Source organism: Ornithorhynchus anatinus, chromosome 17 (genome assembly GCF_004115215.2).
Source record: "Ornithorhynchus anatinus isolate Pmale09 chromosome 17, mOrnAna1.pri.v4, whole genome shotgun sequence".
Lineage (NCBI taxonomy): Eukaryota > Metazoa > Chordata > Mammalia > Monotremata > Ornithorhynchidae > Ornithorhynchus > Ornithorhynchus anatinus.
The window spans coordinates 32,706,783-32,730,874 of record NC_041744.1 but is presented as its reverse complement, the minus strand read 5'-3'; the positions used below and the strand labels follow the sequence as shown (position 1 = coordinate 32,730,874).

The 24,092-nt window shown below is 45.1% G+C and overlaps 1 protein-coding gene across 2 annotated transcripts in view; it reads left to right on the top strand.

Moving 5' to 3' along the window:
* FILIP1L (filamin A interacting protein 1 like) overlaps positions 1-22,345 on the top strand; it is an 87,832-nt gene extending 65,487 nt beyond the window's left edge. For both annotated transcript variants that reach the window (XM_029082146.2, XM_029082147.2), the window contains 2 exons: positions 2,746-5,533; positions 21,182-22,345. In XM_029082146.2, coding sequence (XP_028937979.2) covers positions 2,746-5,533; positions 21,182-21,373 — 2,980 coding nt within the window. In that variant the 3' untranslated portion in view covers positions 21,374-22,345. The remainder of the gene's footprint in view (positions 1-2,745; positions 5,534-21,181) is intronic.
* The last annotated feature ends 1,747 nt before the right edge of the window (positions 22,346-24,092 follow it).

The window sequence follows — 24,092 nt, the reverse complement described above, 5'->3', positions numbered from 1 at the left end:
ACTCAACACAACGCATCACTAACTGTTCTTATTTCCTGATGTAATGCAGAGCTGAGAGAATATCTTCTTCCCAGCATTGACATCTTAAGCACAGTCAAAAATGCAAGTTTTGCTTCTGGGAGGAAGGTGGGCTGGCCTTCTTAAAGTTTGTTAAACCCCAAACCACTACAGAACCAGTGAGGAGAGAAGCCCACTCAGATTTAATGCTTTCTATACTGCCCCAAATAATACCTATGAGGGAAAATTGACGGGGGGTATTTCAAAAATAACGCAAGCCATGCACTTTTCACAAGAGATTCCTCCTCACTGAAAATCACACTCCATAACTTTAAAGATAATAATAATAATGATGCTATGCAGCATTTGTTCATTACTTACTATGGGCCAAGCACTGTTTTATGCACTGAGGTAGGGACAAGTAATCAGGACAGACTTCAGAGAATGGGTTTTACCTTGTCGGTGTGAGAAGGAATAGAGACCTGCCTCTGTAAGTTTACTGCCTTGGGTATTTGAATTGGCATAATGAGATCTTCTCTACCCCACCCCTAAAATCAAGCTTTCTCATAAAGTCTTCACCTTTGACGGTACAAACCACATTCTTAAGATTTGGTGAGAATAACCATTCAGGGACTATTTCCTCACTCTCAAAGCCTGACACTAGCTTTCTCAATTCTAGCCCAGAGAAGCCAGCTAGCAAACTGGGCCCGATCCCGAACCTTGAGGCCTCTTCATTTAATGGGCTAACACATAACTGTGAGCTAACCGTCCGACAATGGGCACATTACCGATTAGCTTGGAAACTGATAGCAAGCAATATTGAGTGAGATCATTTCTAAGCCGCCTCCCTTTGAAAACATTCATGAAGCACTGAAGAGGAACTTCCTTGTGGCTTTTTTTTTTTTTAAAGAGACTTGTTTTTAAAGGTAAACAAATAATTTTTAGATTTCTGTAAACACCAAAAAAGGAAAGGTCAATTCTGGCTAGGGGAAACATGTTCCTGGGACCATGTATGCTCACTCTGACACCTTCAAGCATTAACTACAACCATGCTTGGAAAAATTCACATCTATAACACCAGGCTTATTCTGCCTTGCCTTCAGCATGATAGATCACACAGCAAAATCATCTGCAGGGCTTTCACAAATTCAGATTGAAGGAAATTAATTGTCATATTATAAATGTGCAACTATTCTCACTAATGAAAAGAATCGTTGATTTACTTTTATATTGCCTGTAACAAAGTCCTCTTGTTCCGGCTAAGATACCTTCCGAAAAAAACAACAGAAGTGACAAAATAGAAATACACAGAGATTCGACATTTGTGATCGCACAGCTTTCTCCTCCACATTCCTTTCATTCTACTGACTCCTCAATACCTGCTTCTGGTACCCTCCTATCCCCCGCAAGAACACAAACCCTTCTAATTCTAGCTGAAACTCTTTCCTCAAGCGTTTAGTATAGTAAGTGCTCAAAACATGCCAGATTGATTCCCCCACTTAGAGTGATGCATCCCGGGATCACCTCAGTGAGCCGCCAAGCCCCAGTGGGTGGAGGTATGCTGTGTCACTGTGGGCAGGGAACGGGTCTGCCAACTCTGGTTGCATTTTATTCTCCCAAGCACGAGAAGCAGCACGGCCCTGTGGAAAGAGCAAAGGCCTGGGAGCCAAAGGACCTGCATTCTAATCCCGGCTCTGCCACTTGTCTGCTGTATGACTTTGGGCAAGTCACTTAACTTTTCTGTGCCTCAGTTTCCTCATCTGTAAAATGGGGAGTAAGACTAGGAGCCCCTTGTGGGATAGGGACTGTGTCCGACCCAATCATCTTGTACCTACCCCAGTGCTTAGTGCATTGTCTGGCACATAGTAAGCTCTTAACAGATACCATAGTTGCTATTACTAAGCACTTAGTGCAGTGCTCTGCAATTAGTCAGCGCTCAATAAATACCATTGATGATGATGCTGATCTGGGATTTTTTTCCTGAGAGAAGAATGGCTTATTTAAAAGAAAGCATCATTCCCATTTTCGTTGTAACTCTGTCAAAAAGGACCACCCCTTAGAAACACCAAAGCACAGTAACAGAACATACAGAATCGGATGGTTGCGATTTTAATCTAAGCTACCGGGCTCTTTTCCAAGACATATTGGGCACACAGCACAGCCTAGCCTGATCTCCAGCGCAAGCCTAAGTGCTGCCAATATCAGCAGGGGAGAAGTAGAGGAGAAGCCACAGGACAGAGAGGTGGAGCATGTACATCCGAGAGCAAGCCATAGCCTGCGCCGCTCTCCTGGTCCACCCTGCTCCTTCTGCCACCCAGATGGAGGCAGGGCAGACCGAGGAGATGGAGACTATCTAGAAGGGGGAAGGCAGAGTGTGACGGTAGGGTGAAATCCACAATCAATCCAGAGAAGCATGCCAGGTTGGATGCCTCAGTTTGCTCACCTCTACTGGGCATGTCAGGAGTTGTTGGTGCCTTTCCTATTGGCTGCAGAGAGATAAACATTCTCTTTCTTAACCCTGGAAGGCCTCAGAGGAAGAACAAACAATGCTGACTCAACCCTTCTCAATTGGTGTTCCACCAGAAGGCAAGCTCAGGGAGTTTCCCCTCAATTTTAGGCCCTGCCTTCTGGGCAGGTCCTGTTCTAGATGACCGGGAGAGTTTCCTAATAAATGAAACGCCCAGCCACTTCCATGGTGCACTAAATAAAGCAACAATGGTAAAACAAAATGCCTTTTGTGTTTTTCAGGCTGAAAAGGCTGACTGACCAAGAGAGAGACTACCAGGAGAGAAAAGAGGAAGAAAACAATAAGAAAGTTGCCACTCTAAAGGAGGAGCTGACCAAACTGAAGTCGTTTGCTTTGATGGTTGTGGATGAACAACAAAGACTCTCGGAACAGCTCACGCTCCAAAGCCAGAAGATCCAAGAACTAACTGCCACCGCTCAGGAGACCCAAACAAAACTGGCCGTCGCCGAAGCCAGAGCTCAAGAGGAGGAGCAGAAGGCCATCGGACTGGAGCGGGAACTCCAGACGCAGACCCACAAGCTTACGCAGCAGCAAGAGGTTACCATGGCCAAACTGACCAACGAGGACAGCCAGAACCGCCAGCTCCGCTTAAAGCTGGCGGCCCTCAGCCGGCAAATTGACGAGTTAGAGGAGACCAACAGATCTCTGCGAAAAGCAGAGGAAGAGTTGCAGGACGTAAGAGAAAAAATCACCAAGGGAGAAGGCGGCAACTCTGGCATCATGGCGGAAGTGGAAGAGCTCAGGAAGCGAATCCTGGACATGGAAGGCAAAGATGAGGAGCTCATAAAAATGGAGGAGCAGTGCCGCGATCTCAATAAAAGGCTGGAGAAAGAAACGACACAGAGCAAGAGCTTCAAGGTGGAGGTGGACAAGCTGAACAAAAGGATTATGGAATTGGAAAAACTCGAAGAGTCCTTCAGCAAAAGCAAACAGGAGTGTTACTCTCTGAAATGCCACCTCGACAAAGAAAGGATGGCAACGAAGCAGCTGTCTCAAGAGCTGGACAGCTTAAAAGTCAGAATTGGAGAGCTAGAGAGCACTGAAAGCAAGCTGGAGAAGACCGAAGGCACCCTCAAGGAGGACTTAACTAAACTGAAAACATTAACCGTGATGCTTGTGGATGAAAGAAAAACAATGAATGAAAAAATAAAGCAGACCGAAGAAAAGCTACAAGTGGCAACTTCTCAGCTGCAGGTGGAGCAAAACAAAGTGACATCAGTGACTGAAAAGTTAATCGAAGAGAGCAAAAGGGCCCTGAAAACTAAAACAGATGTGGAGGAAAAGATGTACCACGTGACCAAAGAGAGAGATGAGCTCAAAAAGAAGCTCAAAGCCGAAGAAGAAAAGGGAAGCGACCTTCTGTCCAAAGTTAACATTCTGAAGAAAAGACTCCAATCCCTAGAAGGCACTGAGAAAGACCTCCTCAAAAACAAATCTAAACAAGAACCCAGTAAGGGCACAGGCAGCTTACACCAAGAAAACAATAAGATCAAAGAGCTTTCCCAAGAAGTTGAAAGGCTGAAACATAAGTTAAAAGACATGAAAGCTATCGAAGATGACCTCATGAAAACCGAAGACGAATTCGAGACTCTAGAGAGGCGCTACGCCAGTGAGCGCGACAAAGCTAAATTTTTATCCGAGGAACTTGAGGATGTCAAAATGGAGCTTGCCAGATACAAATTGGCAGAGAAGACGGAGGCCAGCCACGACCAGTGGCTTTTCAAAAGACTCCAAGAAGAAGAAGCCAAGTCCGGGCATCTATCTAGGGAGGTGGACGCGCTAAAAGAGAAAATTCACAAATACATGGCCACTGAAGACTTAATAGGCCACTTACAGGGTGATCACACCGTTCTGCAAAAGAAACTCAACCAACAGGAAAACCGAAACAGGGATTTAGGAAGAGAAATTGAAAGTCTCACCAGAGAACTGGATAGGTACCGGCACTTCAGTAAGAGTCTTCGACCTAGCCTCAATGGTAGGAGAATTTCTGACCCACAGGTGTTCTCTAAGGAAGTCCAGACAGAACCAGTGGACAACGATCCCCCGGATTACAAGAGTCTGGTTCCTTTGGAGCGAGCCGTCATCAATGGGCAGCTATACGAGGAAAGCGACAATGAGGACGAGGAGCTGAATGACGATGAGCCCCGAGTGGCCTTCAAGTGCAACTCTTCCACCGTCCATCCTGTCAACCGGAAATTGTGGATCCCATGGATGAAATCCAAGGAGAACCAATCTCAGAATGGAAAAGTACAAGCCAAACAGAATGGAAACTACGTCCAGCCTGGAGACTTGGTTCTGAGCCACACGCCCGGGCAGCCTCTTCACATTAAGGTGACGCCGGATCACGGGCAGAACACGGCCACTCTTGAGATCACCAGCCCCACCACCGAGTCTCCTCACTCTTACACGAGCACTGCAGTCATTCCCAACTGTGGCACCCCGAAGCAAAGGATAACCATCATTCAAAATGCCTCCATAACGCCCGTGAAGTCAAAATCGGCCCCGGACAGCCTCACGAGCCCAGAGCAAGCCGCCGTGTCCCCGGTGGCCATGGCAACGTTCGCCAGAGCTTCGACTCCAGAGTCCTGTGGCTCCATCACTCCGGAAAGGACAATGTCTCCCATCCAGCTGGTGGCCGTGACTGGCCCCACCAGCTCCCCGGAACAGAGTCGGTCACCGGAGCCACTGGAGATTGGGGCCAAGCATGCCATCTTCAGGGTCTCTCCGGACCGACAGTCGTCGTGGCAGTTTCAACGGTCGAACAGCACTGGTTCCAGTGTGATAACTACTGAGGATAACAAAATCCACATCCACTTAGGAAGCCCTTACATGCAAGCTGTGGCTAGCGTGGCTAGTCCAGGGAGACCCGCCAGTCCTTCGGTTCCATCCCAGGATACCCGAACTCCAGCCCTAACGAATGGGACACCCGGCAAATCCACAAATAAGGTCACCAGCAGTATCACTATCACACCAACAACCACTCCTCTCCCTCGACAATCACAAATTACAGTAAGTAATATATATAACTGACCCTCCTGTTCCCCGCCCCCATCCATATGGATATTCTTACAAGAAACCAATCCTTTCTCTTCCCCACTCCCACCCCAGATCCCAGCAAGACTGACTGAACAACCCTTTTTACTGTGGGAGAGGTTTGTGCATGAACTGTACAACAGTATATGGAACTAACTTTAAGTTTTGCCTGCATAGTCATATCAAGTGTGCACTTACTGTATATCGTTCATTTACATACCTGTATGGAAAATATTTAGTCTGCACTTGTATAAATGCATCTTTGTGTATTTCATTTTCCATAACTCACATTAATTTTTGACTGCAACTTGTCTCAGTGAAATACTTTAACATTACAAAATAGTAAATAATTGGTTATTTTTACCATTGCTTGCTGGATTTTCTTTGGGTCATTTGTGTTTTTATATTTTTGCATGTACAACGGAACTTGATTTTGGTTTCTACAATGCTTATTAATTCTGCCTTAAAACAAACCCTGCTCCCCATTTGTTCCTACTTTCTACAAGTATTGATTTTAGACAAAAAGAAATACATTCAGCACCTACCATCTGCTAAAATGCTATAACCGGTTTTTGGCTAGAGGAGTCACTCAACTAGCTCTAAATCAGAAACTTCATCTTACTGAAATTTAGTACCCCAAAAGTGTAGGTTTCCTAACTTCAGGATCTCGGTCCCTGGTAAATGGGTTCAATTCTCATTTCAAATTTTAACAGTGGCTTAAATAAAACCCTATGCAATAAAATTTAAACCCAAGGGGGGCTTGACTCTGATTTTAAAAGACATTAAGGTGGATGTGGCACTGTTAACATACCTTTTTAGACTTTTGGGCTGTACAGATTACTCGACTCTGAGTCTCCTTCTTCACTGAGAGCTTAGGTCATTCAGTGTTAATGAGAAACTGACAGTCAAAAACTCTAAAAAACATATGCATTTGTTTTGTGCTATTTATTGGGGCTGTGTAGCCGGATACAGAATCTATTCGCCATTCTACTATGGGTCTATTCTGATCATTCCTGTCCTTATTTTCCCAATTGCCACTACCTCAACCTCTTATTCAGCCAATCAATTTCATAAGCATTCCAGGGTACAATTGAAAAATTCTTTTCACCACCATAATCAACCAGAGAGACCTCAGAAATTAAACAGAATATTTTCTCCCTTTCTAATCATCCTCTTTTTTCCTGTAATCTTTAAAGTGATAGCAAAAACCCAGGATATGTTGACAGAAACACTTCCATGGCAATGGACAGTAATATCACTACACTTGATTGCATCACCATTCAATGAATTCGGCAGAAAGCAGAGGTCGATGGTGAACGAAAAAGCTTCTGTTCAAACACATTTTTCTTGGGAATCAGCATTAAGCAACTGGAAGGAAAGGACACTATAAAATACAGGGTGCCATATTGGGTTTCTCTGGGGGAAAAAAAGTCATCCTCAGTGGCAAAAGCCTTCTAGGGGATCACCCAAGGTCCTTATTGCCTCAAAGAGAATTCTCCAATTTGTTTTGGGTTCTAATTTTAAAGAGACACCTTAAGAGACACAGGAGAGCCTGATGGATAGAGCACAGGCCTGGGAGTCAGAGGGCCCTGGGTTCTAATCCTGGCTCTGCCACTTGTCTGCTCTGTGGCCTTGGGCAAATCACTGCACTTCTCTGTGCCTCAGTTACCTCATCTGTAAAATGGGAATTAATAATAATAATAATGTTGGTATTTGTTAAGCGCTTACTATGTGCAGAGCACTGTTCTAAGCGCTGGGGTAGACACAGGGGAATCAGGTTGTCCCATGTGGGGCTCACAGTCTTAATCCCCATTTTACAGATGAGGTAACTGGGGCACAGAGAAGTTAAGTGACTTGCCCACAGTCACACAGCTGACAAGTGGCAGAGCTGGGATTTGAACTCATGACCTCTGACTCCAAAGCCCGTACTCTTTCCACTGTGCCACAATGCTTCTCTAAGACTATGCTTCTAAGCTATGCTATGTCTATGCTATGCTATGCTAAGTCTATGCTATGCTTCTAAGACACTGCTTCTGTAAGACTATGAGCCACAAGTGGGACAGGGACTTTCTCCAACCTGATTATCTTTCAACTACCCCAGCGCTTAGTACAGTGCCTGGCACATAGTAAGTGCTTAACATATACCATAAATACAAATACCATACCTTAACAGCCAAACTCCTCAAATGCCTGAAACGACATACCCCCTGGAAGAATATCATCACCCCAACTTTCCTAAGGCCCTACAGAGTCCCAGACCACAGAAGGATGATAATGAGGCAAAAAGCCAGAGTGACCAAAGCTCGATTCTGTGTTCCCTCCTTGTTGCCCTGAGCAATCCATTTGCTTCCAAACATCCCTCTCCACAGAAGCAGTGCAAACCCTCATTGCGATTCCTTTCATTTTGCCTTAAGTGTTTTGGGGGAAATAATTTGAATTCATCACTTTAGACTTTTGCCTGGCTCCCAAATCCAAGATTAGTTCTTCCATGGACAGACATCCCACAGGTATGTTTAATGTCACTGGCACCTCAGCATTGGCAAGTTGTCTCTTCTCCAGAGACATACTGAGGCTAATTTAATCTCTGACTTCTCCATCCACACAAAAGACTCTGTCCTTCAACAGTCACCACAAGCTTGGTTTCACACAAGCACTACATCCCACTTGGGGAACACTGGGGGTGTTCTTAACAAAACAAGTGTAACTGTTACCTTCCCCCAAATTAAAACACATGGAAAGAGCCTCATTTAGTCATTTCTCAGAGGCATCTTCTGTCCTTTGGACAACTGCCCAGTTCTACTCACAACAAAGATGTTTACAGTTGAGTGTCAAGGCAACGGGAAAACCTAAACCAAAGACCAGGCATTTAGAAGTATTAATGGTTTGCCCTTTGCTCATGTTTCAATCAGGGGTGATTTTTCAGGTTCATTACATGAAGGCAAGAGGCCAGATGACGCTGCCCAGGAAAGGGCCCAAGTAGGACTGTGGTCTGAAAAAGGCTCTCTTACTGTCCTCCTTTCCCTTGGCCACTAGCCAAATACAGTGCCCTGGCATCTACAAGGGAGGTTGAGATGGTGTGGTAGGGACTGTTTCCCATGACTCTTGACATGCGTGTGTGGGTCTGTGGCAATGGGTGAATAAATGGAAGACACAGGGGGCATGCAGGTTCTATTTTTCATATGCCCAATTGCTTTGGGAGTTCCGGTAAATCATGCTCAAACCAAGTAAGTTTGTTTAAATTTGGGTTGCATCATGAAGCCTCAAATAGTGTTCTGTTCTTATGGACAGAGAGGGCCAATTGAAAGAAGAAACATTTTACAGTGCTCCTCTCCACTCTCCTCTCCCTGCTAAAAAAAAACCCAAAAAACCAACCAAAAAAAAATAACCATCCCCGAAAAAACCCAATCAAGACACTGACTTGATTACAAGATATCTAGAAAAGATGCGGCAAGGCACTGTTATGGATGATGAATGGGATATGAAATGTCTACAATCACAAAACCAGCACAACCACATACTTCATAAGTACATACTTATGGCTTAGTTTGGGAAAAAAATCCAAACGCATAAAGTGCAATCATTTTCTTCATTTTAAAAATAGATATTGTTTCCCTGCATTTTACCTGTGCATTACTGGTCCTAACTTCCCCTTTCCAAGAAATCCCAGCAGAGATGAGGAATCAGGAGAGGAAGGGTAAGAAGTCCAGGGGTTCTTGAAGAAATATTCCCTAAAATCAAAACACTAGACAATAAGGGAAGGGGATTTTAGTTTATGGTTTTTTCCCCTTTTATGCTGTTTGTTTTTTTAAAGATTATTGGATTTGGAGGAAAAGGAGATGAGGAAGTTCACAAGAAAAGTGGCACTCAACTAAAAATCAAAACAAAGCTTCCACCATTACCTACAGAAATCACAGCCCCAAGTTCATAAACAATGCAGCCATCCACTCCCAATATGTTTTAACATCTGCTCTCAAGATATATTTTAATCTGGCCTCAAACGTTGCCCTTTGACTCGGGTGCAAGCAGCAGTTGCAGCCAATTCCGCACTATCATTTTGGCTTTTTAATTATTATCATATTTAAAATGGACCTGCCTATAGATTTCAATGTGGCTTTTCCACAATCCGGTCAATGTTTAACTTTCTGAATTCCAGCCTTATGTGACCTATACAAAAAGGGCAGGGCAGTCTCCTTTTATCCTCTAATGGATCCTTAGATGGACCCACATCACAAAGCCACTGTGCATTTTGGCATAGCTGGCGGCTCGGCTCCCATGAGGTCTTGGACTAGAGGAGTCAGAGCAGTTGAGTGGGGAAGTTGGCCGGCCGGCAGAGCACTAAGGCAATGGTGGTGATACCAGGCCTGGATTCCAACATGGAACACTGTTACCTCTCAGCAAATCTTGTGGCTCCAGAAATGGTCACTTGGGTCAGGCTTGACCCAGGGCTACTTCTAACAGTCCCAACGTGAGGTGGAACCTGAAACGGGGAAGCAGGGTGGCCTAGGTTCTAATCCTGACTCTGCCTTTTGTCTACTATGTGATCTTGGGCACATCTTTTAAATTATTTGTGCCTCAGCTTCCTCAACTGTAAAATGGGGATTAAATCCTACTCCTTCTTAATTTGACTTTGACCCACGAGTGAGACAGGAACTATGGTTTTGAACTTGGCTGGGGAGGGGTGGGAAATCTATGTTCAAATGTTTGTGGTTGTCAGGAGGCTATTTTTTGAGCCACCCTGTCTTTAGGGGAACAAAAGGTGATAACATTACATTACATAACAATACATAACAATAGTAACAGAATTTGTTAAGCACTTACTATATGCCAGGCACTGTACTAAGTGCTGGGGTGGACACAGGCAAATCGGTTTGGACACTGTCCCTGTACCACATGGGGCTCACAGTCTTAATCTGCACTTTACAAATGACGGAACTGAGGACCAGAAGTTAAGCGACTTGCTCAAGGTCACAGAGCAGACAAGTGGCAGAGTTGGGATTAGAACCCAGGCCCTGCTGACTCCCAGACCCATGCTCTATTCACTAGGCCATGTTGCTTCTCTTCCACACTCAATGGTCAAGAAAACCGCTAAATCAGAGGTGCCTTTCAAAGGACTCCTCACCTGCTTCGTGAGAATTATACTGCTTGAACTGAATAAACCAATCTCAAACCACCCCACATGGTGCCCCACTGAAAATATTTAGGGTGACCTAAGCCAATTTGGGGAGTTATTCAGGCATGAAATGAAAAAAGCCAAACTGTTCACATTGCCTTTGAGGGCTGAATGTCCAAGGAGCAATTTGGCTATTGGTGCAGTATAAAAGTGGCCTATCACCTGATCAAGGAAGTGCCCCTACTTGACGTTAAGCCCAGTGGCCCAATAAAAGTGAATCATGGGACGAACGAGTTATCGAAGGGCTGTGCTTTTTTTAAAGATGGAAAGAAAAGGTCCTCTTTTCTTCCACCTTGGGAACAACCACCATCCTGCTGAAGCGGGACAGGGCCTCTTCAGCTCAGGAAGCTGCACTGATGCAAGCAGTGCTCCCAGAACTAAGGCAAGATATAAGGCTTTACGCATTTACTGAAATTTAAAATAAGCAACTGGGCATGTTGTATGTGACTTACTCGTTAGGAGGGGTTGTTTCATTACCCTCAGAAAGGAGAGTGCTGAAGTTTGTGCATTTTCCCCACACTGGGACTCTCTCCTCCTAAGGCTACAGAGGCGAACTAAAACACCTATTATTTTGCAGTACATGACACCAATTAAGTGAACTCATCAAGTGAAAATCCAAGATGACAAAATAAGTAGTAATAGATCTCTCCACCCTGCCTGAGGCAGAGCAGGATATAACTTCCGATATAGCTGAAAACCCAAAAGAAATCCCAAGACTCCCCTGCTAGTTTATAAGGCCCTTGAGAGCAGAGATTATGCCTACTAATTCTACTGACTGCTCCCAAACATTTAGTACAATGTTCTGCACAGGGTAGGTGCTCAAATACTATTGATCGAAGACTGTAAGCAGGCCAATTGGGTGGCAAGATTAAACACGAAAATATATAAGAGGGGTTGGAGAAAAACATGACCTGAAGGAAAAATAGGAAAGCAGCTTCTCCATGAAGGGAAATAAGAATGTTATCTAAAAAGCTTAAGAAGAGAGCTCAAGCATCTAAACTGAAAGGAAGCCCAGTAAATACAAAACTTGAAGCAAAATACCAGTGTTGGTACCAGTCTTCGGAAAAAGAACTTCTCTCAAATAACTCTGCTTTGCAGTGGGTTACAGAGGGAGCCCACTGGCATTCCTTACCTGGAGATCTTTAAAAAGGAGTAAAACCTCTCTGTCTGGCATTATTTTGGCAGGGTCTAACAACTCTGTCATATTGTATTCTCCCATGTGTTTAATATGGTGCTCTGCACACAGTAACTGATCAATAAATAGGATTGATTGATTGAGGGTCACACCTAAATCTTGACTTAGTTGGGTGAGGTGACCCCTCAAGGGTCTCTTTAAGACCAGAAAAGCAGGGTCCTCTTGAATAAATGAGGCACAAGACTTAATAAGGATGGATAGACATTTAAGAGGCTATTTAAAAAATGCCTCATGCCATCAAAAAGGATTCTTTTAGCCACATAAGAGAGTTCATCCCTTTCAATAATGCACATGGCACTAAATGAACACAACTCAGTAGATACCATAACTACTTTTAGTTGAAGACTGAGAAAGGTGTCTTCTGAACCAATCATATTTATTGAGCGCTTACTTCATGTAGAGCACTGTACTAGGTGCTTGGTGAAATAAAGTATAAGAGTTGGTTCCCTGACCATAACAAATTTATGGCCTGGCTTACATAAATACCATCTTCCCCAACTTTAGCTTTCTTAACCCCAGGAGCCTCGTGTCAGAACCCTTCTGCAAGTAATTGCAAAAAAGAAAACAACTAGTAAGCACATTCTTTCGGTCTCCTGTATGGCAGCCTCAGGCCTTAAGTGTTAAGAGTTGCAACCTGGGCTGTGCCCAAGGGGATAAGGCATCTAAATAGCCCCAGGAAGCGGGAGCTCTTCCATCCAGGACAAAAAAGGGAATTAAGTCTAGCCATCCCAGACTGCCACCCTCAAATTCAACTCAGAGGTCCAGAGAGGAACAGAGGTCTCGTCATTGGAAACTTCCCAATTTGATCCCTTAGAGCAGAGTACAGTCACTCCTTCTACGGGTTCGTGGCCTCTTGGCCCCTTGTTTCTGGAAGGGTAAGAGATACCTACTGTGGTAGTAATAGCATTTATTAAGTGCTTACTGTATGCAGAGCACTGCGCTAAACCCTGGGGGAAAATTCACAGGTGGAAATTAGGCTCGGTCCCTGTCCCTCCTGAGGTTCACAGTCTAAAGCCGTCAAGCTTCCCCAGCAGAAATGCTTGCAAAGCTGAGGATCCCGGCTATCCACTCTATGGTACTCCCCCAAGTATTTAGTGCAGTGCTCTGCCCCCAGTTAGTGCTCAATAAGTACCACTGACTGACTGGCTAAGGGTCCATTTACACTTCTTCAGCCATGTCAGAGTCAGAGGCTTCTCCTTTAACTAAGGCAGAGTTAGAAGCTACAGGGAATATTAAATAAGACACTAAAGGTGAGTTACTCAAGAAATCCCAAGACTTTTTCCTTCCAATGGAGTCTTTCTAGTTTGGGGCCCATTAACAGTTAAAAGTGGGGAAAAAAAACCCCAAGATTCTTAGTTGCCCAGTGTAATGCATCCTCTGAAGACAAAATTACAGGGTTAGGAATGATCAGGGAGTCCAACGAGCCAATTGGTTAAGCCGCCGTAAGTGCTTTATAATTTGATAATATAACAGTGTGCCATTCACACAGTGCACTCGGGGATCTGTCAGCATTTCCATCAGGATACTGGCTTTTGCGTTTACAACTGTGCCGTAAAAATCTGCTCCAGTCTAAACCTTGGCATAGGGGCCTCCCACTCCAGGAACAACCCGCCTTTCTCCTAGGTTGGCTTTACACTTAAACTGACAGTCGAGGTTGCCTGTCGGGACATTAAAACTCACTTCATCGGTTCCCTGGGGCAACTCCTTTAGTGCCCCAACCTGAAACTGGTTTCTCGGTGAAAGCTAAATCTCCCCTTCTCAAATCCCCACTTTGATTCCTTCACCGTTCCTTGTGACATCCTCCCCCTCCAACCACTGTACAAGTGGGAAAAGTTTCCATGCTTATGTGCTTTAATCACTTATGATGTCAGCAAATCCTCGAAGTTGCTCTGGTCGCTGATAAAACTGTGCATTCTACATGTCCCTCGTCTTCCACCTCCTTCATGATCTCACCCATGGTCTTGCATGACTTTGTGCCATTTTAAATATGGAGCATTCAACCCAAAGGCACAGTCCTTCATGTAATAGAGGTGGATCAGATCACTGAGTGACTGTGATAAGTAAGTAGATGTGCCCTGTTAAGGGCTAATCCACAGGTAAATATCTTAAGCAGAACAGAATCACTCAACACATTGCACTAGAACCTACTGGTGCTCACCAATTTTCTTTTCCCTTTCTGAAAATTATGTATTTTGTCTGTTGCAAGAAACTCTTCTCCCACACCCCAAACAAAGTGGGTTTTCAAGTAAGCATTCCATTTCGCTTGTGCATCTGAGAAGAGATGTCAGAGGACTTCAAAAGGGAAGTTGGCAGCATTGGATTAGGATAGAACCTAAAGAGATGACTCCATCTCCTGTACAAACTTGGTAAGGCAAAGCTTCCAAACATTTTTTTTCTCAATTCCACCTTCTCCCAAAACTCTAAGCTCAGAACTTTCTTGATAGAAGGAGATGGTGTGCTTTTTTGCTCATCAGTACACTGCAGTACTCTCAGCAGTATTTCTTGGGTATTTAATCTGTGCAGAGCATTTACTCTGAGCACTTCAAAGATAACAATAGAGTTAATATGCACGATCCCTGCCCTCAAGAAGCTTACAATCTAGTCGGGGTGACAAGACACTAAAATAAATTATGGTTAGAAGCACTTACCGTCGTCGTGAAAGTTACCGTCATCGTGCCTCCCCCCCCCTGAACACACACACACCAACCCCGTTCTCTTGAACCTACCACCCTCAAGCTTCACTGGATTTCCTGGCATTGTGGGATATGGTGAACCATTCCAGGCTTGCCCGTCCACATGTCTCATAATTTTGTAAATGTCAATTATTTCTCTCCCAGTCTCTGAATCTTCTAGAGATTGAAAGTTTTCTGCCTCTCCTCCTCCAGAAGCTGCTTGATCCACCTCCACCTGATCATCTTAGTGGCTCCACCGGGCTAGTGGAGGTATCTCCAGGCCTGAGACCAGAGCTACAATATCATCTGGAATTCCATCTGGAGTAGATGAGAGGCTCCAGCTAGGCATGGGGGCAGACACCACGACAAGCAAGGATCAGGGCAAGCTGCAGCACTCAAGCTTATTCTAAATAGCCCCAAAAGGGGGGTTTACATTTAGCAAATCAATTCTGTCTCACGACCTCTCTCCTTCTTCAGCAGGGCTTCTTTCCTTGGGACGTTAGTACTAGTGGTACTGCACGGGCCAAAGAGTGGAACTCAGTCCACGGAGCCAAGCGGTGATAGTGCTCGCTTTCCTAGACACGATAAGAGTACTCTGCTTTTTCAGAAACACTAGATTGCTTAACTAGAAAGGGTTTTTTCACCTCACCATTTGAAGATCTTAAGAGCTGTCTTAGATGACCCCCTCTAATTCCCTTCCTCCAGCACTTTCCAGTTGGGGGCCTCTCCTAAGCTTCTAAAGCTACTGTTTTAAGGGTCTTACATTGCAGCTAGCCACAAAAGCCCTCCACCCCCACCCTCAGCCTGCCTCAGTTATTCTCTTTGCCCCATCAGGCTGAGCTGAGGTCAGTGTTACCTTTCTGTTTTGCTAGCTCAACCCAGAAACCACATCATCAGGAAGAAGGAAAGAGGACAGTCAACGGGAAGCAGAGGGAGAACCAATCAGGGAGAGGATAGGTGAGAATGAGCAGGGGACCACTGAGGAAAAAGAGAGAAAGGAGTGGAGAGATCAGTGGTATTTATTAAGCCTTACTATATTCAGAGCACTGTACTAAGCACTTGAAAGGGTATGATACAACAGAAATGGGGAGGGAATAGAATGCATTGGGGACGAGAAGCCCAGAAAGGAAGACAGTGAACAGTTAAAAGAAGGGGGGAAAAGGCCGGGGTCGGGGGGGGGGGGGACGGGGATGGGGAGGCGCGTTGTAGAGGAGAAGAGCATAAGAGGAAATGGAAAAAAAAACGCAAGAAAAAACCTAGGAGGTAGATATGCTGAAAGGGGCCACAAGAAAACAAGTAAAGGTGAAGGAGGCACCCTTTCGAGGGGACAGAGTAGTTTGACTCTAGTCCTTCATGTCGTCCTGCCCCTCTTCTCATTATAGTCCACGGTGGAAAGAGAAACAGGGTAGGGAGGAAAGGGAAAAAGGGTACTGGGATTGAACAGGGATAGACCGGCATCTTTCCCCATCCACAGCTGGAGCCCCAACCACCAAGCCACATTACATCATGATATAAAAAGACCAAATAAATCTTGGCCGGATAGGAAGTCGGGCAGTTCTGAAGCACAAATCATAACATTCAGAACAGCGGGAATCTATTTAAAACCAAATGTTCTTTTGCAGAAGTTTAATGGCGATGATCTAACCACCTCATGGGCCTTTCAACTAGTTAGCATTAAATAATTTACCTAGACTGGAGAAATCCTTTAAAGGGCCCCTTTGCCCTGGCAAAATGGCTGTCCCCCCTCTTCTCACAGTGATATGCACTTGATTTAAATGGGTGTGGAGTTATGACAAAAAAAGTAAAGCAGGCAAGTTGTGCTCATTATCTGTGCAGTCTGGGTGACTATATTATCTTGAGTCCAAGACGAGTCTCTTTCAATATTTTTAGCTCTAGGACACAGAGGGTCACCTTAAAAATCTCCAGCTACTAAGTAATTTCAGTAACTTGCAATCATGCAAGGGCCTGAAAATTTAGTGTCAAACACTTCTCTCAGAGGAAAATAATCTGCTCTTTAAGCACTGAGCTGTTCTCTGGGCTGATTTTAGCCTCGCTCTGGCACTGGCTGAAGGCCATATGGACTGTCCCTGAATCTGAACTCAAACCTATCCTCCTAGCCATCTTGGTTGGGTGAGAGCAGGGAAGAGGATGGGGAGAGAGGGTGCAGTCTGACTGTTTAAATTCATATGACTTTTTCAGTAGCCTGGGAAATGAAAATGTTAGTGTGAGAGCATGACCAGGTAAAATTTCATATGCTCCATCTGATAAAAATATCTAGACTGGACACTTATTATTGGGCATGAAAACTTCTCTTCCCCTTTTGGACCTTCAGATTCTAGGGGTCCTTGAGTCACTTTAAAATTCACTGTTTGGTAGCAGAGTTCTACAATAGCTCCTTTCTTCTTGTGACTTAACAGCAACAGTTCCAAAAAAGGGCATTTTGGAGTCGGAATCGTTTTTTTTCTTTCCTCCATCACTTCAGCCTTTCTTCTTGAAGTCACCGTGAAAAACAATGCACACTCAGAGGCTACCCTACAGCCAGTTATATCTGGTCTCAGAAACAAAAATGTGTGATCCGGAGACCTGGATCCTCGATTCTGTCAAGGGGAAGAAGGGTTGCATCTTCTTCCATGCTGGAACCTAACCTGACTCTTTCCTCGATTCACCTTCAATGGCATTTCTGAGCCAGTCAAGTGACAGTGCCGGAAACCCAAAGGGCAGAACCTCTGTAACGAAGCCATTGCCTGACCAAACAAATCATATTACTTCCAAGAAGCTCAAAACGCTTCACAGACTTTTATTTTGCTTTCCCTCACAATACTCTTGTAAGGGCGATGGGAACAAGGACCCTAGGAGACAATGAGGCACAAAGAGGTATTCAAGGAGGCAATAACAGACCTGGGGAAAGCACAGTCTTCAGGCTTCAGTGTGATATTCATTGACTGGAGTTACCCTGCTTGAGTGCTCACCATCTCTACCCCCAAGGTAAAAAGTTTTCCCATTAGGCATTTAGTAAATGGTTTTAACATCCTATCAAGTAATACAGGGCCCGCAAAAAATAAAGCCAATGGTAAGGAAGGAGGTTAATAAATCGCAAACCCAGGCCCACTCTTCTGCACTCTCATTCTCCCAGCTACCAACCTCCCCTGCCGTCAGAGACAACGATACAATGACAAGAATAGGCTCGAATGAGCAGTGATGTGTTTGCGGGATCAAAGGATTTTGTAGACTCTACCGCATGGTTGGTCATCCTTAGCTGATCTACTTTTATTTGTTTGAAGGTCAACCACCTTCCAACCAACATCCTTGTGATTACTCTATAATCCAAGGCCCTCAGATCTTGAAGAAATCATCTCCTTTCATTGCTTCACCCTCTTGCTCAGTCTGCCTGCTTGGCACTTGCTTCTTTCACGACGGTCTCATTGGTTAACCATCCCGATACCTTTCGGCTGAGCCAAGCACATTTAATTTTTTCGGCCTTTCTATTCTTTATCCCTGTTGTTTTCTAAATTCCCCTCCCAGCCATCTAAATCCTGATGGAACACTGAAGCTTCCAACTTTGTGCATTGTTCGCTGTGTGGTCTCCTCGGAGCAAGAGAGAAAAAGCATTCCCTTTCTCCAAAGCCCTGATTCCTCTGCCAATTCTACATAAAACTTTACTGCTGCCATTTCACAGAGAGTTCTTCGTAAAGTTGGTCCAAGATGTAATTTTTCAGTCCCATACCACTCGAATCAGTTTGTCGTTGGGCTCCAAAAACTCAGACCAGAACAAAATATTGGTATTGCATCCAAGACTGGTGATTGCCCTAAATCTACTTTCACGCATATGACTAGTCGTTGCTGCCACCTAGAGACAAATACCTCCAGTTACACTAGGTAATTAACACCACCAAACTCCTCAATCCCATCATTCGTACACTTAAAAACTGAGAATTCATTCAATAGTATTTATTGAGCGCTTACTATGTGCAGAGCACTGTACTAAGCGCTTGGAATGGACAATGCGGTAACAGATAGAGACAGTCCCTGCCCTTTGACGGGCTTACAGTGAATGCCTTTTGTACCTCATAGCCGACTCTTAAAAGGAAACTCAACAATAATAACAATAAGTGTTAAGCACTGCAGTAACCGTTGGAGTAGATCTAAGACTGTAAACCCGTCAATGGGCCGGGATTCTCTCTATCTGTTGCCGAATTGTACATTCCAAGCGCTTACTACAGTGCTCTGCAAATAATAAGCGCTCAATAAATACTATTGAATGAATATAAGATAATCAAGTTGTACCCAGTCACCTGTCTTACATGGGGCTCATAGTCTCAGCAGGAGGAAGAGCGGGTATTGAATCCCCATTTTACAGATGAGGAAACAGAGCCTGAGAAGTTAAGTGACTACTTGCCTAAAGTCACACACCGGCAAAGTGGCATAGGAAGGATAGAACTCCAGTCCTCTGACTCCCAGGCCTGTGTTCTTTCCACTAGGGTATGCTATCATGCAAAGGCAATTTATTTTAAATTTATAAATGCATGTGCAGTGCCGGCCATGAATTAATAATAATTACCACCACAATTTCACTGATCAGTGGAGAAGACAGTATGACACTGTACCTATAGGGAGGCCAGTGATCTTTCAGTTGGTCTGTCCCCTCTCATACATACACTGGACCCCTTTATGTCCACTATATTTTCAGCACCCCACCTCCCTCCTTCATTCAGTCACATTTACTGAGACTTTACTGTGTGCACAGTACGTGCTGTTGCTGAATTCCACAGCTTGGAAGCAGCTTCCAGGTTCCCATAAATCCCAAAAAGGAATGTAATGGCTCTGCAGTACGCAAGAAGAGTAGGAGTACACCCATAGAAACTCTCTACATTTGGCCAAACTAGGCAGCCTTCAGCAAAATGGCACATATGACACCATTACAATATGCTACATGCCTGGTATAATTCATGGGACATCACAAGTATGTCAGTATAGTATTGAATGCATCAGTTCATGGAGAAGAAAGAAAGAGCTTGGTGCTGGGAGACAGAGGGTCTGGGTTCTAATTCCCAGCTCCGCCGCTTGCCTGCAGTATGATCTTGGGCAAGTCGCTTTAGCTGCTTCAGTTTCTTCATCTGGCAAAAGGAACACAGGCAGAATTGGCTTCGCTGAGGCCACCCGGGATCCCCTGAAAGGCAATGAACAGAGCACAAGTGCAACCTCCGTGAAGCCTCTCCACCGCCTTAGTCTCCAGCTCAAGGAAGACTCGTGAGCACTGGCTGTCATCGTTTAAAGGAGCCATCGGGCACACTCACGGTTTGTCAGAGGCCAGGGAGGGGATAGCAGAAAGAGTGGCCAGAGGAAGGGCTCTGCTCCACCTACTTCTAAAGCCCGGTCAAGGAAACTGAACCAACCACATGCCCGTGAGTGGAGCTGCTTGCCCAAGCCTCTCAGAGTGGTGGCCCACCCCTGAGCAACGTTAACTTCTTAGATTTAAGAAAAAAAGTTTAAAGCAGACTCATTACAGAAACAACCCAGATCTGTAGTCTCAACAGCCAGTGACCTCTATCTATAACTTGATAAATAGCACTTCCAATAAAGCTATGTCTATGGCATAATGATATACACATATATACAGTACTAAAGATTTCAGGTGGACATTATTATGGTATCATTACCCATAAAGTCATTGTCTCAAGGTTGGGGGAAAGGGGGATGGGAGGGTGTCTTAATGTGTGTCAACTACGGCTTGGTTTCTTGGCCTGAACTCTTTACTCCCTGCCTCCCAGTTGGAACTGTCATAAATTTGAACTCAGGGATCGTGTCTTCTATGTCTATCGCACATTCCTTAGTATCTAGCCCAATGTTCTGCACACAGTAGGCACTCAATAAAGATGATGAGGAGGAGGGCTTTAGCTACCTCACTCACCTCTCTCCCATTATTTTAATATGGTATTTTTTAAGTGCTTACTACATGTCAAACACTGTTTTAAACACCGGGGTAGCTACAAGCTAATTAGGTCTGACCCAATCCCTGTCCCCATATGGGGTTCACAGTCTAAGGAAGGACAACAGGTATTCCCATTTTAGAGTTGAGGAAACTGAGGCATAAAAAAGTCACAAACCCAAGGACTCAAAGCAAACACTTGGCGAGCTGGGATTAGAACTCGGGTCCTTGTGATTCCCAGGCCCATGCTCTCTCTACTAGGCCATGCTGCTTCTCAATTCTAATATTCTGTTTGTGCCTCTCCCCCTGCATGGTACTGCTTCCCCTCTCGAGTGCTCCCCAAAGGCCGCCTTCTTCAAGAAGTTTTCCCAGATTAAAGCCCACCTTTCTAGTCACATCAGTATCACCTTAGTATTCACTGCCATCTGTTTACTCATTTTATTTGTTTCCTTTCCTATTCTATCATTTGTATTGACGCTCCTTTCCTTTTACCCTGAGGGTATTTATTAATTTCTAACCGAATTAGACGGCTAGCTCCTTGAGAGCAAGGGCCACGTAGTTTACTTCTATCCTACGTTCCCCAGTGCCTGGCACAGAGCTCTGCCCAGGGTACTCGATCGACGCTGTCGCTGATGATGCTTTTCCCTTTGTTTGCTTCGAGATCGCAGACCTGTACCGGGTCCCCCACCCAGCCCGAATCCCGAAGCCCAAGTCTGCAAGTTCTGTTAAATGCCCTCCTAAGACTGCTCCTGGGCCTCTCAACAAATCACTTCACCGGGCCAGTCTGGGGAGACTGCATGTCATTCGGACTGTTACCTCCAACACTTCCCTTTACCCCGGGGGGAATAGGTAAAGCCCGCCGTGGCCTCCGTGACCAACGTGCAACCCTTGCCAAGTGGCTCAAAGACACGGGAAGCTACCCTAACCAGTAATGATGGCCACTCCCAGGCAAGAGCCGGGTCCTTGGAGAAATGGGATGGCCCACCGCCAGTGATCCCCTGGATGGTGGAAGAGGCGATGGTCACCCTGAAGCTGCAAGAGGTGGACGTCCCACGACGCTGTGCCTAGCGCCATGCTTTAAGAGCCATAAAACACAACCCAAAATATTACTGGATCCACCTCGCCCTTCCAAGATTGGTCAGGGCAAGCCCAATGTGCACAACCTGGTCCTCTGCCAGACCTAAAGATGGAGCCTTTATCCAAGCCCTATATTTGATGAAGCATCCTCCAAAGCACACACACTGGATCTTTCTAAGTTTTCTGGTGGAATACCCAGCTGGAGGAATGCTTTCTTTCCGGTGACTTTATTCCACAGCAGGAGAGTGACTTTACTTGGGAATAAAGTCTGGCACCAGACTACTAGAAGGTGGTCAAAGCTGTTAGGATCAAGACCAACTCCAAGGTGAACAACCAACGTAAAAACTTGAAAGAGCTGACCCTGAGCACTGTTACAGCATTCTGCCAGAACCAGCTTCGGTTATCTCCCAGGCCCTGGGAGGGGCTACTACATCAAATAAATAAATAAATGGGATTTTCAGGATGGCTTCAGTAATCAAAAGCTATTACCAGAGAGGGCTTTAACTGCTACAACAGAGTCCCGGGTGAGATGAGAACTACAACTGCCCTCGTGTGCAGAAGCTGCAGACAGTTTCACAGCAGAATTCCTGTTTGATCAGAGCACCTAGCTAACTGGAGGATTGGCTGAATCCACCCATTCAGTAGGGAAATGAAGTGGAAAATAGGACGATTCAGACTTTTTATGGTATTTATTAAGCGCGTACTATGTATTGGGCACTGTACTAAGCATCGGGGTAGGTACAAGCTCATCAGGTTGGACACAGTCACTGTCCTACATGGGGCTCACAGTCTTAATCCCCAATTTACAGATAAGGGAACGGAGGCACAGAGAAGTGAAGTGACTTGCCCAAGGTCTTACAGCAGACAGGTGGCTGACCGGTATGAGAACTTAGGTCCTTTGACTCTCAAGCTTGTGCTCTATCCACTAGGCCATGCTGTTTCCAAACCAGCATAAAAATCTTTGTACACACAAAGTATCTTCCCAGGTCCCTTCAGCATCCAGACAATTCATCAGACCAGAGGTAAAAAATCAAGCAAAGCGGCTAGCAAAACCATGGCTAGCAAGCAGCTATCTGTAAGACTGACGATCACAAAGTACAGCTAAATTGTTCTTTCTCACTCTTAATTTTCATTCCATCTCCCAAAGTGATAGTCGAGGTTGAGGAACAGGGAGGTGGGGGGCAGGAGGAGTGATGTGCAATTGTACAGGAACATGGTTAAGTAAAACAGAAAGAAAGTGAGGGGGTTCTTTATGGTATTTGTTAAGTGCTTACTATATGTCAGGCACTGTACTAAGCGCTGGGATAGATATAAGATACACGAGTTGAACACGGTACCTGTTCCACACAGGTTTCATGGTCTTAATCCTCATTTTACAGATGAGGTAAATGAAGCACAGAGAAGTTAAGTGACTAGTTTGAGGTCACAGAGCAGACAAGTGGCGGAGCTGGGATTAGTACCGAGGTCCTCTGACCCCCGGGGCCTGCGCTCTTTCCACTAGGGCAGGGGTCACGCTTCATTCATTCAATTGCATTTATTGAGCACTTAATGTGTGCAAAGCACTGTACAAAGCACTTGGGAGAGTACAATATAAATGAATTACATGAATCACAACCTGAGAAATGCCATAAGACAAAGTGTATCGACTGGAATGGAAAAGTCCAACCCTTTCTTCTTTTGCCCCAAAAACCCAGTGTTAAAAGTTGGGTAGGATAAACCCACAGAGACACCAGGAGGCATGTGGGATTCCCCAAGGGTGTTACCACACACCGCTCCACTCTGCTATACCATGTCCGGCCCTGGGGTCCAAGCCGGGTAGGCAGCAGCAGGGTGTAGGAGCTGTTTCTGCCACCTGCCCACTACTATTTCTACCTTCTGTACCAGTCAGTTGTAACTTGGCCTCCAATTAAAGCCCGGACTGTGGAGCCAGGCAGAGCACGGTAGACGGGTGGAAGGACCGGTATTGGAGATGGCAAGGGTGGGGCGCGAGATGGCCGGGGGAGGTGAGAGGCTGGCAGGGAGATGGATGCCCAGGAAGCCAGGGACAAGAAGGAAAAAGCTAAACAGTGAGCTTCGCTCAATATGGCAGGTGGAAAAGAATAGATCTCTGGGAGAAATAGTCTAATGGCCATTACGGCTGATTCTCAAAGGCCTAGAGATTTCCAGAATGGCGAGGAATTAGGAAAGTGGGGAGAGGCTATTCTGTCGAACCATAGGGAAGAACTGACTAGGAATCAGTGGTTAGACAGTTAAAAATAAACAAACATTTCAAAGAACACGGATTGGAGCTGGGGTTTGCAGTGATAAGTCCACATGCTTGATAACGCTTACGGTGAAAAGAGATGGACAAAGGGATTGGAAATACAACAATAAAATTATGCAAATGCAAAAACACTAAAATCTATAAAAATTAACCCCTGGGAAATTTTTTTTACTGATGGTGAGGACCGGGGGTCAGAAAGCTTCAGGGACCTCTGTCCTGACATAGTGAATTA